Source organism: Bos indicus x Bos taurus, chromosome 11 (assembly GCF_003369695.1).
Source record: "Bos indicus x Bos taurus breed Angus x Brahman F1 hybrid chromosome 11, Bos_hybrid_MaternalHap_v2.0, whole genome shotgun sequence".
Taxonomy (NCBI): domain Eukaryota; kingdom Metazoa; phylum Chordata; class Mammalia; order Artiodactyla; family Bovidae; genus Bos; species Bos indicus x Bos taurus.
The window spans coordinates 85698150-85713934 of NC_040086.1; the positions used below are offsets into that span (position 1 = coordinate 85698150).

The following is a 15785-nucleotide window of genomic DNA, read 5'->3' on the forward strand; positions in this document are numbered from 1 at the left end:
TTCCTCCTTTTTAACAGTATGTGATTGTAAGCAGTAAGAAGATCCTTTTCTATGACAGTGAACAAGATAAAGAACAATCTAATCCTTACATGGTTTTAGATATAGAGTAAGTATTTTTATTAGAATATTTGTTATTGTTGTTCAGTCGCTAAGTCGTGTCTGACTTTTTGCGACCCCCATGGACTGCAGCGCGCTAGGCTTCCCTGTCCTTTACCATCTCCCGGAGTTGGCTTACGCTCATGTCCGTTGAGTCGGTGATGCCATCCAACCATGAGAATATTTTGTAACTTTATCTTTTAAAGTTTAAGAAAGTAGTGTGACCTTTTGTCAAGTTAGTGTAATTTATTAGTCATATAGTACATGTATATACTCATATAGTAAATGCTACTATACTGTTGTTAGATTTTCTTATATTTGTTTCATACAGATGAAAGTTTGGCATATAAAGTTGGCTAAAATGTCTCTATTTCATGAGTTTTCAATATGTTGTTTTCTGAAACTAATTAGAAAATTTCTGACTTACTGAAAATTTCTCAAAATCTCAAGGAGTGATTGAATTTATAGAGCTCTAACATTCTAATAAGAGTCAGAGTTGTTCAGTTGCTCAGTCGTGTCCAACTCTGCAACCCCATGAGCTTCAGCATACCAGGCTTCCCTGTCCTTTGCCATTTCCCAGAGTCAGAGTAGTCAGTTTTAATTTCTGACATGAGTATAAGAAAACTGATATAATCTGATCCTTTGGTAATACTTTACTCTTTTATTAAAAATCTTTTATAGCAAGTTATTTCATGTCCGACCAGTTACACAGACAGATGTATATAGAGCAGATGCTAAAGAAATTCCAAGGATATTCCAGGTAAATGGTTTTATTTTGTGATTTATTTTGTTTTGTTCTTTTCACCTTTATACATTTTCAGCATGACATGACATAACGAATTTCTTTATTCTTGGGGCTTTTTCAGATTATCTTTCTTCACTTTTTGTCCCATTTAAAGGTGGTTTGTTCATTTGTGACTTTCATGCTTATCCTGTCGGATACATCTTAAATTCTTCTCTCCATCTTACTTGTTGAAGTCTGTAGTCTGTAGTGTATTTATATCATGTTTCTAGCCTTTATCCTTTTGTTCAAGGTTATGACTTTGTTTTAAATTTTTATTTTTAATTGGAGGATAATTATTTATAGTATTGTGATGATTTCTGCCATAATCAACATTAATCAGCCATAGGTATACATACGTCCCCTCCCTCTTGAACCTCGCTCCCCATCCCACCCCTCTCAGTCGTCACAGAGTACCGGCTTTGGGATCCCTGTGGGTTACAGCATTTTTTGAGCATGAATGTTCTATTTTGGTTTTATGCTCAGTGCTCTAGAAAGTTAAAAAAGTTGCTTGTGAAGTTAAATTATGCACCCAAGAACCCTTTTACTTCCAATTTAAGGTGAAGCCAAATTCTTCCCTTTATTTCTTCCATTTTTAAATAGTCACACCAACCATGAATCCCTTCTGGTAAAAGCTGTAGTGCTTGGTGTACTGTAGGGAAGCTGGCAGCTTATTTTCTGGGTACTTAGCAAGTTTGTTTGGAATATCTTATACATCCTTTCCTCTTTTCCTTTTTTCCTCAATTCTCCAAATACAAATCTTTTCAATTAAAACTGTATTTGCAGTTATCACTGAGTGGTCTGTTTTTGAGAATTATAGAGCCACAGTTCATCTCTTCAGGTGATTGTTTTGAAAATTCCCTCCCAAGAAAAGCTTTCTAACACTAGTCAAGTGAAGATTTATCTTTGGCTAGCCTATTGTGAAAAATGTGCTGAAACATAGGAAGATAACATGGAGAAAATAAGGAGGCGTCATTTGAACAGGATTGATTCTTTCGAGATGTGAACCACAGTGACTGGCTAGTGACTTTACTCATCTGAGCTCTTAATTACAACCTACCACCACTTGAACAACTAATGCATTTTTGTCTCATTGAATAGTTTAGACTAATTTTATTTATACTATAAGGATTATTACTACATTAAAATAGCTAACGTTTGAAGATACTCATTTTTCTTTATGGTGTTTGTAGATTCTGTATGCCAACGAAGGAGAAAGTAAGAAGGAACAAGAATTTCCAGTGGAGCCAGTGGGAGAAAAATCAAATTATATTTGCCACAAGGGACATGAATTTATTCCTACTCTGTATCATTTCCCAACCAACTGTGAGGCATGTATGAAGCCATTGTGGCACATGTTTAAACCCCCTCCTGCTTTAGAGTGCCGTCGCTGTCATATTAAATGTCATAAAGATCACATGGACAAAAAGGAGGAAATTATAGCGCCTTGCAAAGGTAAATAATAAATCACTTGCTCAATTAATATTACTTATGTTCAGATCATTTGAAACATTAAATTTTCTCATATATTTCTTTATAGTGTATTATGATATTTCATCGGCAAAGAATCTATTGTTATTGGCAAATTCTACAGAAGAGCAGCAAAAGTGGGTTAGTCGGTTAGTGAAAAAAATACCTAAAAAGCCTCCAGCTCCAGACCCTTTTGCACGGTCATCTCCTAGAACGTCAATGAAAATACAACAAAACCAGTCTATTCGACGGCCAAGTCGACAACTTGCTCCAAACAAACCAAGGTAATAAATTAAAATGTGGCAAAAATTAAAGCGTTAAAAAAATATTTTACTATTTGTGCTCAAATTACAAACTTTACTAATTACAGTTTTTCTTTGCTTGGTATTTTCACGATGTGTGGAATACCAAAAGTTTGAAACTATTTCATTGCTATTCAAACTGTTTCAAAACTATTTCATTCATTGGTTCAGCTGGATATAATAAATTTACTTACTAAATCACAAACATATATTACATTCAACCAAAAATACGTAAAAGGCTCAATTTTGTCATGTGTATGTATATAGTCATAATATTTTATGATTTTATAAACACACTGACTTAATCTGTTGCTTTACCAGACAAGATGCACACCTAGACCTTTAAGTGTCGTGTATACACATTCTGTTTTTATTATTGCAAACCTCTTTAACCTCCTTTATATTAGATGACTTAGGGGGTAGGACTGAAATCTTAATTCAAGTATTCAGATAAAATAAGTAATATAGATCAGCTTTTAAAATGCAAATAGGAACTAATGAATATAGTGGGCATTTCTTGTAGTTGGGGTGAAGTTGGGAATATGGAGTAAGGTTAGAGATGATTATTGCACAAAAGCATTTTGATGGAGCCATTTTCATTAGCTACATTATAGTAATTTCACTACATTATAGTAATTTTTGACACAAAATCATTTCTTGATTACTAGCTAATACAGTATTTATAAATAAATACTGCTCTTCATTGAAATGAACATGACGATTTGGTTAGCTGAAGGATAAAGTACACACTTAAATCATGTATCTGATTCCAGTTTCCTTTTAAACACAGAACCTTCTATATTTGAATAGTGATGTGCATTGGCTGTAATATCAGAAATATTTTCATTCTAGCCAAACGTCATACATGAAACTTTTCTTGAAGCTAAAATCTTGAACTTTTCTTGAATTATTTCTTGAAGGAAATAATTTAGAATGGAAAAGGTAGATTGGTGTTTCATTTCAGTGAAAAGGTTGAATTTTTGTGTGAGGTATCAGTCAGTTCAGTCGCTCAGTCGTGTCCATCTCTTTGCGACCCCATGAACCACAGCACACCAGCCCTCTCTGTCCATCACAAACTCCCAGAGTTTACCCAAACTAATGTCCATTGAGTCAGTGATGCCATCTAACCATTTCATCCTCTGTCGTCCCCTTCTCCTCCTGCCCCCAATCCCTCCCAGCATCAGAGTCTTTTCAAATGAGTCAGCTCTTTGCATCAGATGGCCAAAATATTGGAGTTTCAGCTTCAACATCAGTCCTTCCAGTGAAAACCCAGGACTGATTTCCTTTAGGAGGGACTGTTTGGATCTCCTGGCAGTCCAAGGGACTCTCAAGAGTCTTCTCCAGCACCACAGTTCAAAAGCATCAATTCTTCTGCGCTCAGCTTTTCTTATAGTCCAACTCTCACATCCATACCTGACCACTGGAAAAACCATAGCCTTGACTAGATGGACCTTTGTTGCCAAAGTAATGTCTCTGCTTTTTCCTGTGCTGTCTAGGTTGGTCATAACTTTCCTTACAAGGAGTAAGCGTCTTTTAATTTTATGGCTGCAATCACCATCTGCAGTGATTTTGGAGCCCTCACAAATAAAGTCTGACACTGTTTCCCCATCTATTTGCCATGAAGTAATGGGACCGGATGCCATGATCTTCCTTTTCTGAATGTTGAGCTTTAAGCCAACTTTTCACTCTCTTTCACTTTCATCAAGAGGCTCTTTAATTGTTCTTCACTTTCTGCCATAAGGGTAGTGTCATCTACATATCTGAAGTTATTGATATTTCTCCCGGCAGTCTTGATTCCAGCTTGTGCTTCCTCCAGCCCAGTATTTCTCATGATGTACTCTGCATAGAAGTTAAATAAGCAGGGTGACAATATACAGCCTTGACGTACTCCTTTTCCTATTTGGAACCAGTCTGTTGTTCCATGTCCGTTCTAACTTTTGCTTCCTGACCTACATACAGGTTTCTCAAGAGGCAGGTCAGGTGGTCTGGTATTCCCATCTCTTTCAGAATTTTCCACAGTTTACTGTGATCCACACAGTCAAAGGCTTTGGCACAGTCAATAAAGCAGAAATAGATGTTTTTCTGGAACTCTCTAGCTTTTTTGATGATGTAGCAGATGTTGGCAATTTGATCTCTGGTTCCTCTGCTTTTTCTAAATCCAGCTTGAACATCTAGAAGTTCACGGCTCACGTACTGTTGAAGCACGGCTTGGAGAATTTTGAGCATTACTTTGCTAGTGTGTGAGATGAGTGCAATTGTGCGGTAGTTTGAGCATTCTTTGGCATTGCCTTTCTTTGGGATTGGAATGAAAACTGACCTTTTCTAGTCCTGAGGCCACTGCTGAGTTTTCCAAATTTGCTGGCATATTGAGTGCAGCACTTTCACAGCATCATCTTTTAGGATTTGAAATAGCTCAGCTGGAATTCCATCACCTCCACTAGCTTTGTTTGTAGTGATACTTCCTAAGGCCCACTTGACTTCACATTCCAGGATGTCTGGCTCTAGTTGAGTGATCACACCATCATGATTATCTGGGTCTTGAAGAACTTTTTTGCATAGTTCTTCTGTGTATTCTTGCCACCTCTTCTTAATATCTTTTGCTTCTATTAGGTCCCTACCATTTCTGTCCTTTATTGAGCCCATCTTTGCATGAAATGTTCCCTTGGTATCTCTAATTTTCTTGAAGAGATCTCTAGTCTTTCCTATTCTGTTGTTTTCCTGTATTTCTTTGTTTTGATCCCTGAGGAAGGCTTTCTTATCTCTCCTTGCTGTTCTTTGGAACTCTGCATTCAAATGGGTATATCTTTCCTTTTCTCCTTTGGTTTTCGCTTCTCTTCTTTTCACAGCTGTTTATATGTGAGAAAAGAGATATGGTATGGTAAAGCTAAATATTGTAGAATTAGTGATTATATGATAGTAATTGACCTGAATAAACTCAGAGAATTCAGAGACACTGAAGATCATTCCATGTACCTAGTGTAAAACATCTAAAAATTAAATTTCTATTATTAATATTGTAGAACCATTAATGCATAAATACCAAGCTATTTTAATATCTTACAATATATAGTGCTTTATGCTTCCAACATGCTTCCATATCCTATTCTCTCTTTTAACTTCCTATGTATTCTATCATTTGATCTTCAAAATACTCGTGGAGTAGAATAGGTGCTTTTTTTTTTTTCCAGACTCTAGGAAGGCAGATAATTTGGTTAGATTCAGGACTATAAGAACTCAAGTTTTTTTAGTATATTTTATTCTTTTGTGCTATTTCAGAAGTTAATGATTTCACTACATATGATAACACAGTTTATGAAGCAGTTTTCAGACTGAGTGAAACATGTTTCAGTTACATAAATTTTCATGTTCACCGACTGATAATTTTCTTGCCTCCCCCACTTCAGCATTACAGTTCATTTGAAAGCACATTTACTTTAATTTTTGTTACTTTTTTTTAGTTCTGGCCCTGCCCTTCGAATCATTCTTCATTGATTTTTTAAAAATACATTTTGCATAGCAACAGTAAGTAATAGGGATTTCTATTTTCACAACTATGCATGTAGATAAAACTAATACCAAAACTGGCTGTAAAATATATAGGGATTTTTTTTGACATTTTAAAATCTAATATGCTCTTTGAAATTCTAAATGAAAAGATGGGCAAATTTATAATGTTGCATTTTATTATGCCTCTGCAACATTATTTCCATTGCTTTTAACACCTTTGCCTCCATTGCTTCATTAATTCATAAAATTGTATCTGTGTCTGTCCTTATGTGAATAACCCTGCATTTTGCATTCCATTTTGGGTGTTACATTTTAGGAGTGGCATACACAAATTGGAGGGTATACAGAAGGGAATCACTGAGGGAGTAGTGGGCCATTTGATGGTGTTACACATGTAGCAAGTGGATGAACTGTAAGTCTTCTGAGGAGGTGATCTGAAAGGATGGGAGATCGTAAATAACAGTAAAGACTTAAAGGATTTTTCCTTGGAAGAACCAAGCAGAGAGGCACATTCTAAATTAGCAGGGAAAGCTATCAAGCAATCAGATATGCAAAATTGAAAGAATGGGCTTGCTCTAGCATGGCGAGTGCCCTGTCACCACAGGTGTGCGCCTGGTTTAGATGACTGGCTGGCAGAACTGGGAGGGAACAGTGCTCTTCCGTCTGTCCTGTGTATGCAGTGTGATGTCGAGTAGCATGGCTCGAGAGGGGAGTCAAGCCTTGGACCAGATGATCTTTAATACCTGCTAATTTATAACGTATTCTTATAGACAAATGGGTAGAGCTTTAAAGCACTATCCAAGAAAATGTAGGAACAGAATATCTGGTTTGTATTAACAGTGATTTAATATGTAGCTCTTCATTTGTGCTCATTTAATATTAGCAGTCTAGCTTTCAGTTCAGTTCAGTCGCTCAGCCATGTCTGACCCTTTGCGACCCATGAACTGCAGTACGCCAGGCCTCCCTGTCCATCACCAACTCCTGGAGTCTAGCTTTAGTTGAACCAGTTAATTCACATGGTATCTTTCTTAAAACAAATGTTTGGCTTCATTAGACATCATCACATATGTACATTCCTAAACACACTAAAACATAGCACCCATAAATATTCATCTAGTCTTTTTTTTTTTTAAGTTTACCTTTGTTAACAACTGCATCATTGCATTTTTTTCCTTTGGCTTCTGTCATGTTCTTGTTCTGAGTCTCCTTTTACATCTCTTTGCAGCGCTTCCCTTTTTCTGTAGTTCTGAAGTGCTTGAAGTAATGTGTGTTAGCTACTATTATTATTTATAATAACATTTCTGAGAGCATATTATATTATGCCAGGCTCTCTTCTGAGAACTTTAACTGTACTAACTTATTCATCCTCATAACCACCCTGGGATTTAGTGGTTCTGTTTTACAGATGAGGAGACTAAGACACCGAAATGTTGTGTGCCCAGTGTCACACAGCTCACGAGCACCAGGGCCATGAGTTTAGATCCAGATAAGCTAGTTCCAGATCCTGTGTGTTCGGCTGTTTCACACTTCTCTGCCTCATGGTGATTCAAGGAGACTTGAATTAATTGGCAGTCTATAAAACATAATGTGTAGAATGCTATTCTAGAAGAAAGTTATTTTTCTTTAATTTGAATTAAAATACTATGCTAGAAAAGTAAGAAATGGGTGACTAAAATGCTCACTTTTGATGAAGACAGTTTGGAGAGATCCTCATTTGTTCCAGTGCAAGACACAAAATGTTGGTCCCTGCTGAGGGCTTTTCTCTTCAATTTTCTATAAAGATTTTTTTTTAAGCCATGCAGAAAAATATAAAGCAGAAATACAACAAATACTTGTTTTAGAAAATAAAGCATTACCAGTACAGTTAAAACTTAAGGGTAGTGGAAGCTAATATTTTATCATTATTTCATCTTTATTCTTTTCCAGTTTTAAATATTAGAACATTATTAGACTAGTTGGAAAAGATAATAAAGTTATATACAACTTGATGTATCAAAATTAAATTCATAAATGAAATAGAAGAAAATAAGGGAATATGTATCTGATCTTGGATTCAAAAGGAACTTCCTAAGAATAAAAGCAAAGAAAGTAGAAGATTGACTAACCAAAAATTAAAGACTTGTAGATTTTAAAAATGCCACACATTTTACAACACACATGAGAAAGATGGGTTAGTGTGTTTATGCATGGAGTTCTTATATAAGTCAAAAGGAGATTGACTTTTCCCAATGTAAAAATTAGGAACATATAGGTATTACCATAAGTATGAAGAAGTTATCAACCTGATTATTAAGCAAAGAAATTAAAACTATATTGTAAAACTGTTCTCACCTGCCAAAATGATAAAGATTAAGAAACTTGGTAAGATGTAAAGAAATGGACCCACTTATATGCTGCCAGTAGAACTCAAAACTCAGTGCACCTCCTCTGCAGCAGTCTTTGGTGATAAGTTTCATAGGCCTAAAGTGTATAGCCATTGATCATTTAACATGTTGTTTATTATGGAGGTATGAACAAGAGTTTTGGGAGAACAAAGGAAATCGTGGAGAATTCTGCCATTAAACCATCAAGAAAAGTGTCAAAGATGGAGGACTAGTAATTTGCCAGGCAAAGAAGTAAGAGAAAAGAAAGTTTTAGGCAAAATATTATATGCAGAGGCACTGGTTGTCAGGGTTATATGTGTGTTTGCACCGTTGTATGGGGTTACGGTGGGGAGAGGGTCAGAATAGGAAGGGGAAGAAGGTAACACTGGAGAGAAAGCTCTGGGCCAGATTGAAAAGGACTGAGTTCATCACTATGCTAGAGGAGTCTTGATTTTGTTCTAATAGGAGGCTTTCAACAAGAGATTATTAGTATGTTTTGACTTAATGAGATCCTGAACTAAAATACTGACAGTAAAAATGGAGAGAAGAAATCAAGTTAAAGACAGATTTTTTTTAAGTTGATATGACAAGAATAAGATGACTGACTGGGAGCGATTGAGGCAGAGGTTTTAAGGGAAGTCTCATCATGCGTTCCCTGGGCCTCCCTGGTGGCTCAGCTGGAAAGAATCTGCCTGCAATGCTGGAGACCTGGGTTCGATCCCTGGGTTGGGAATATACCCTGGAGAAGGGAAAGGCTACCCACTCTAGTATTCTGACCTGGAGAATTCCATGTACTGTGTAGTCCATGGGTCGCAAACAGTCAAACACGAGTGAGCAACTTTTGCTTTCACTCATCATGCATTACACTGATAGCCTAGTGATGAGACTTTTAAAATCTGAAGATTGTGACCTGGGCACACACTTCACACATTCTTCAGAGGTTTTGGAAGGATATGAGATGCATATTTTTCATAAAAGTATGCTAAAACAGGGACTTGGATACATAGGAAGAACTGATCTCAGTCTCCAAGTAGTAGAGTTGAAACCGTAGCTATACATGTAAGGCTAAATAAATGAGTATGTACTTGGCTGTGCTATGTTTTAAGGGAATAAATAATTATATCTGAGTTTGTGTACTTATATTTTGTATTTAGTGCATATTGAAGCAGAGTAATTTTAGTTGATTTGTTTACTTTTAAATTAGGGTAATAATCATCCATCAACCTACCCTGTCAGTGATTCTCAAAGTCAACCAGCTGTATCAGAATTCATCTCAAAATTCATCTTAAAAATGCAAATACTTCCCACCCACCTTACCCCAATTTAATTATAACAGAATCTCTTGAGATGAAGCCTGGAAATGTACATTATACATAGCATTGGGTAAATCATATACACTAAAGTTTAAGAACCAATTGCATAGTAACCATAGATGAGTTTTGGGGACCAGGTGAGTTCCTTGGCACAAATGTATTCATGGGTGTCACAGTTAACTTATGTTTTTAAAAGTAAAAATGATTGCAATATTAGGTGATTGCATTGAATTGGAAAGGAAAGATACCCCAGTTCTAAGTCTTAATTTATTTGGCCAAGATAAGTTGCTAATGCTTCTTATCTACCTTTGATTTTTCCCTTATCTGTAGTTTTATGGAAGGCTTAACCTTTGGTGACCCATTGAACAAGTAGGGTCCTGCAGGAATTGAGAAAGCTACATTCTTAGAATTAATCGTCTTTCATACTAGGGTTTATGGTACAACTCTGGGAAAATGTGAGCTGACAATCCGGGCACTTCTGTGAAGGGAACATTGACACATGTTGAGCTTTCATAATTCTTAAATGGGGCATCAGGGTGGCTACATTTTTATGTCGGCCCAGTGGAAAGAAGATTGTGTCTTACTCCTGAATATTATCTGTGTCCTCTGTTCTGTGATGGTTTGGAAGGTATACCTGGTCAACATCATTATGTGTATTTGCATATAAAGAGAAAGACTTCTCTGAGTGCTTCCATCTCAATTTTAATCATGTTGTTATCAGTGAAGGGAGAGTTAAAATGTTTACAGCGTAACGTGTGATTTTTCGATCATAGGATATTAAGTTGTTGTTTCTAAAGAGTGTTAGAGTATAAACTTGCAAACCTCCTATTGCAGATTGCTTGATTTGGCATTTAAAGACTGGGATTGGTCATTTGATGATGTTGATGGTGGTGATGAGGATGACGATGTTTTTGATTTCTGAAGAAGTTAAATGGGGTAAATCAAAAAATGAGAAATGAGTTGTTTTAGTTTTTCCAAGTAGTGCATGTGGTTTGCACTTTGGGTTTTCATTCTTTTTTTACCAGTTTGAAATTTTATTGAGTTGTTTTGGATAGTATATATTTGAAAAATAGTCTTCAGACAAGTTTCTAACTGAAATTTCTATGTTAAGTATGAAAGCAAAATGCTATGTTCAGATTCCTTATTGGCTATATATTTTCAATACAGTTGGAATTATAATTTTTTATCTTAGGAATGAAACATGTAGAAATAACAAATGGAGCTAATTCTGATACTTTCTGTTCATTCCAAATAAGTCATATGCAGACAAGTAAAATTTACAGTGTTTTCAAGTTCTTACAGCTGTATTAGTTTGTGAACATAGCATGGGATTCCTTCTCCCTCCATCCCTCTCTTCTTGCCCTCTCTTTCCCTTTTTCTAACTTGCAAGAATTGAAACCATAAAAACTTTGATAAATGCTGTGAACTGGCTGTTTCTGATTTTGCTTTTTTTGTGTGATGTGAAATGTTTACTTTTTGAAAATTTAATGTTACTTTTGAAGAATGCTAATGGTATGCTGTGAAAGCATCTTATGTTTTTAGAAAATGTCATTTGGTTAATAGAGGCTAACAGAAATTTGAATGAAAACTGAACCTCATGAGTTAAACCTTTTATATAGAATGAATGTAAAAGAAATAATGTCTATCTTAACCTAAGTAACATGTTGCAAAGTACATACTTAAATCACAAATTATTTGGATCTGTTTATAACCAGGATTTACAGAGTATTTTTTACATATATTTTCTACAACAGTGTGTTTGTTCCCACTTCATAGATTTTTTAAATGTGGCATAGGGTGAAACAGCCAAGTAGAGCCTGCTCCTTTGGTCCACTCTTCTTTCACCCACACAAGGAAGCTAACAGTTAAACCTCAAATCAGACAGGTTCACTTGAGTTATTCATTGACATACCATCTCACCTTAATAGCCAGTTAACCATATTAAAACTTGTGTGTCATGTTTGTGGGCAATATGAAAAAATACAAGGAAGAATATAATTGCATGTACCTTGAAATAAGAAAAGTAAGAGTAAATATGCTATATGCATGATTTAGATGTTAAAAGTATAGTAGCTGGAAGACTGTAGAGTTTGATGTAAATGGAATGCCTTTTCAAAGAACTGATCACAATCTCTTAAATTATTTCACTGTATCAACTGACTTTATTTTCCTTTTCTTTCCAGCTAACTGCCTTCTGTGAATGCAGTCATTATTTAAGGTGATCATATTCTTCTAGTTGAAACAAGACTGAAATATGATGGCCCAAAATTTATTAAAAAGTTATATTTTCCTGAGAGACTAATACACATATATATTCCCTCTATTCCTGCAATATAAATTCTAAATCTTGAATAGGTTTTCTGGGCTCCTTTGGAGCAACAAGTTGAACCAACAGTGATTGGTTAATAGAATAAGAATATCATGTGCAACTCTTCCAGACTTATTCCATAAAGCTCTCCTAGCATCACTCACACTACATTGCATAAAGGATTTAGAAGAGTTACAGAAATCATCTTTTCAGCTTCAACAGAGAGATTTCACCAGCACATTTGCCAGAAGAATCTGGGAATGGATTCCACTACAGTGATAGAGACTGCGTCTTTAAGAAGTGACCATTGTAGTGTGTGTGTGAACACACACACACACATACACACACACACACACACACATAGTACTGTAATACTGCAAGAGGGTTTTTTAACTTCCCACTTTATTTTTTTATAAACATTAATCAGATATCATTACTTACTGCAGTTGTAACTATGCACTTGTATAAAGCCATAATGTTGGAGTTTATATCACTCATTGTGTGTACCTGCTGGAAGCTGCATGTTCATGTTTAAGCAGTTATTGTAACAAGAAGTTTGAAGTTAATTATATCAGTTTCTTAATGCTTTGTAATAGGCAATTTTACCCATTTTGAATGCCTTAATTTAATTTTTTTCAAGATATCCACCCTTTCCTGTATTTAAAACAAAAAAAAAAAGTATTTGCCAGCTCTTAGGATGCAAATTTGCTTTGCAGAAGAAAATTAGTGCACTATTTTTACACATAGTAGTTATCATTGTCGGCCTATTTTGATTGTATAACAGAATTTTGTTTAAGTATTGGTGATAGAAACAGTAATGGGTAGGATTGGAACTAATATATCTTTTATGTATATCTATTTCTCATCTGACCTCTTTTACAGACCTCAGTATTAGTGTGTGACTATGAAACATTTTCTTTGCTTTAATTTGCTGGTTACCCTAGGTGTGTTTTTATTTCTGATAAAGCATTTGTGACTTTTTATATTTTCACATTCAAGATTCAAAAAATTGTCTCAAATACAAAGAAAACTAAGACATACTGTAGATATATTTTAAGTATTTAAGTGTGATCCCGTAAACACATGACTGTGTATGGCAGCATTTCATTATTGTGGCTGGGAAGCAGTGGCCTCAAAGGCACTTAATTTTTATTTTTTTAAATGCTATTCAAGTTACATACAGTTTATGCAGGACTATTCCTGCTTTATTTCTCATTATCCCAGAAAAGTATATGTTTTATACTGCTACAGTGTACATCAGTGGTGAGAATCAAGTAAGGAAAAATTCTGTGGTCTTCTGTCATCCTCTCTGTGGATATTCATGTGCACAGAGTTTGGCATGATACTGACATACATCATCCAATATTTCTATGAAGGAAGTAGACATTTTTCATTGATTCCTTCTGGGGTCAATGTTGAGGTGTTTAAAGAGTTAGATCCCCAATTATAGATACTATTGTGGAAATTGAAGAGTGGCCTTTGGCTGCTGATGTACTGAAACTGAATCTTGTTCTTACATTGTCCAGGCTGCACTCTTCCATGCTGTCTGTGCTAAAACTAGATATGCATGCCATTTCCCTTGCAGGTATGTTCTGGTTCGGGGGCACAGCTCTTTTTTTTTTTAAGTAAGATTAAAAAATGAAAAATATATAAAATTTATATAGAATAAATATTTCCATTCATTAGACTTGTTAAAAGGAGACTGAATTAATATTTTATATAGAGATTTTGTTACACTATGGGAGGTTCTATCATATTATTCTGAATTGGAGAGTATATATATATATTTTTAATAAACTTTATTAAGGTGAAATAATTTGAAGTTTACACATGAGTAATTGAAATATTTGAGTAAAAATGGCAAAAGTTTAAATTTTGAATGCTGTATATATATTAGAGAATATGGAGAATCATGGTGTGATGCAACTATAAAAGGAAAATTAATGTGAAGTTTTTTGGGGGGCAAAGAGATCCTAAGGGGCAAAAAAAAATCTCTCCATGAAGATTCTTTACATTATATGGTTTGACATAAGGATTTATAAGGTCATTTGTCCAGCCAGTGGAAATGTGCTTAATAAAAAATTCTGACCTTGGGTAAGAATTTGCTTTATACCCTGTTGCTGGTTTCATGTACATACATGAGTGCATGCCCCCATCCAAATGTTTTCTTCCCAACACTCATTAAATATGACATTGACTTGGTCTAACAACCTGCTTTTGTGCCAGTTTCTTTTTCTTGAGGCTCCAAAACCTCCAAGATAAAGTTAAGACCAAAAGTTGCTTGTTTCCTCACACCTGATTTCTCCTAGAGCCACAAATACCTCCTTTTGAGAACTAAGAAGTAGTGAATACTGGGATTTTCTTAGTTGGGTTGTTTTTTGTTTTTGTTTTTTTTACTTTTGTGGGAATACTGAGGCAAAGCAGAAGGAAAACTGGTGCCAGGGTTACTGCTGAGGATGACTGTCTAGTGCATGTTGAAAAGTATTAATTAAAAAAAATGCTACCTAGAAGCAAACTTAAAAAAAAAAAAACACCTAAGTTTAAAATGCTCTGGAGCTAACTAAAGGATAAGTATACCAATAAATCTAAAATAAAGATGAGTTATTTTTAAGATTAACCTGTGCTAGAGTTACACCATTCTGGTTGTGAAGGCTCTCCTTTATCCCAGTTTATCTGTAGATGCTCAAGAAAAAATACTCTAGGTTGCCAAACCACAATTTGAGAAGTTATGCTGCTGCTGTTAATCTATTACAGGATTTGGGTGGTAAAATAGAGAAGCTGGACACTATATTACCTTATGGAAACATGCTTTAAATAACATGTTTTAAAAACCCAATGAGAGCAAGTCACTTCTGAGTTTCTTGATCTCTGTTGACACTGCTCCTGACTCACCTCTCCTCCCCTGGAATAAGACATCAGTTTCCCTGTATTGTGAAGATACCATAGTTGGTTTGTAAAGCACTTTGAAGAATAAGCACTGTGTGACAGTGCTAGATATTATGTTTGGGGGGTTCTCTCCTTGATTCCCTTCCCCATAATAATGAGTTTTGTTTGGGGTTGTAATAAGTTATGAATTGCATGGTTTAGATAATCATAAATATTTGATCAGCTGTCCCCTTGAACAAAAATCGTGGCGCTTCCCCCCCCCCGTTTTTTTTAAATTCTGTTGCATCTTTGTAGTATTGTAATTGTATTTTATGCCTGCTTTTTATATTAAAAATTAAATAAAAGAAATTAAGACATAAGCATTTTCCTACTTTTCCTGTGAAATACTCGTGCAACCTTCTAAAATTAACCCCCCAAAATTACCTTCCCTTAAAAGAGGGGTATAGCAAAGAAATCTTAATTGAGGTTACACACTTGGGGATGTTCAGCCCCTATCGCTTAATCCATGGAGAAATACAAAATCAAATTTCAACTAGGAGTTTGTATCTAACATCAGTATTTTAAGGAACATGCAAAATTGAGAATCTCATTTGAGTGTCAAGGATAAGGAAAAGAAGCAGTCTATTTTGGTAGAATAGTGTGCTGACAAGTAGTTTTCTAGAAAGAACTTTTTGGTAATCAGTGGGGTCTTTTCTAGGATACCTTGCTGGCTATCTGATCTGGGACAGATTATTCAGTATGGGCTTCAGTATTTTCATC

At 35.3% G+C, this 15785-nt stretch overlaps 1 protein-coding gene across 7 annotated transcripts in view; it reads left to right on the forward strand.

The window, feature by feature from the left end:
• Window positions 1–15385, forward strand: part of ROCK2 (Rho associated coiled-coil containing protein kinase 2) — a 129570-nt gene extending 114185 nt beyond the window's left edge. For 3 of the 7 annotated variants that reach the window (XM_027556064.1, XM_027556065.1, XM_027556070.1), the window contains 6 exons: window positions 18–106; window positions 778–856; window positions 2071–2332; window positions 2418–2631; window positions 10667–10768; window positions 12016–15385. In XM_027556064.1, the coding sequence (XP_027411865.1) occupies window positions 18–106; window positions 778–856; window positions 2071–2332; window positions 2418–2631; window positions 10667–10754 (732 nt within the window). In that variant the 3' untranslated portion in view covers window positions 10755–10768; window positions 12016–15385. Of the gene's footprint in view, window positions 1–17; window positions 107–777; window positions 857–2070; window positions 2333–2417; window positions 2632–6107; window positions 6172–10666; window positions 10769–12015 lie in introns of those variants that run through there. The other 4 variants (XM_027556068.1, XM_027556071.1, XM_027556066.1 and 1 more) reach the window with 3 other exon arrangements.
• Window positions 15386–15785: the final 400 nt, after the last annotated feature.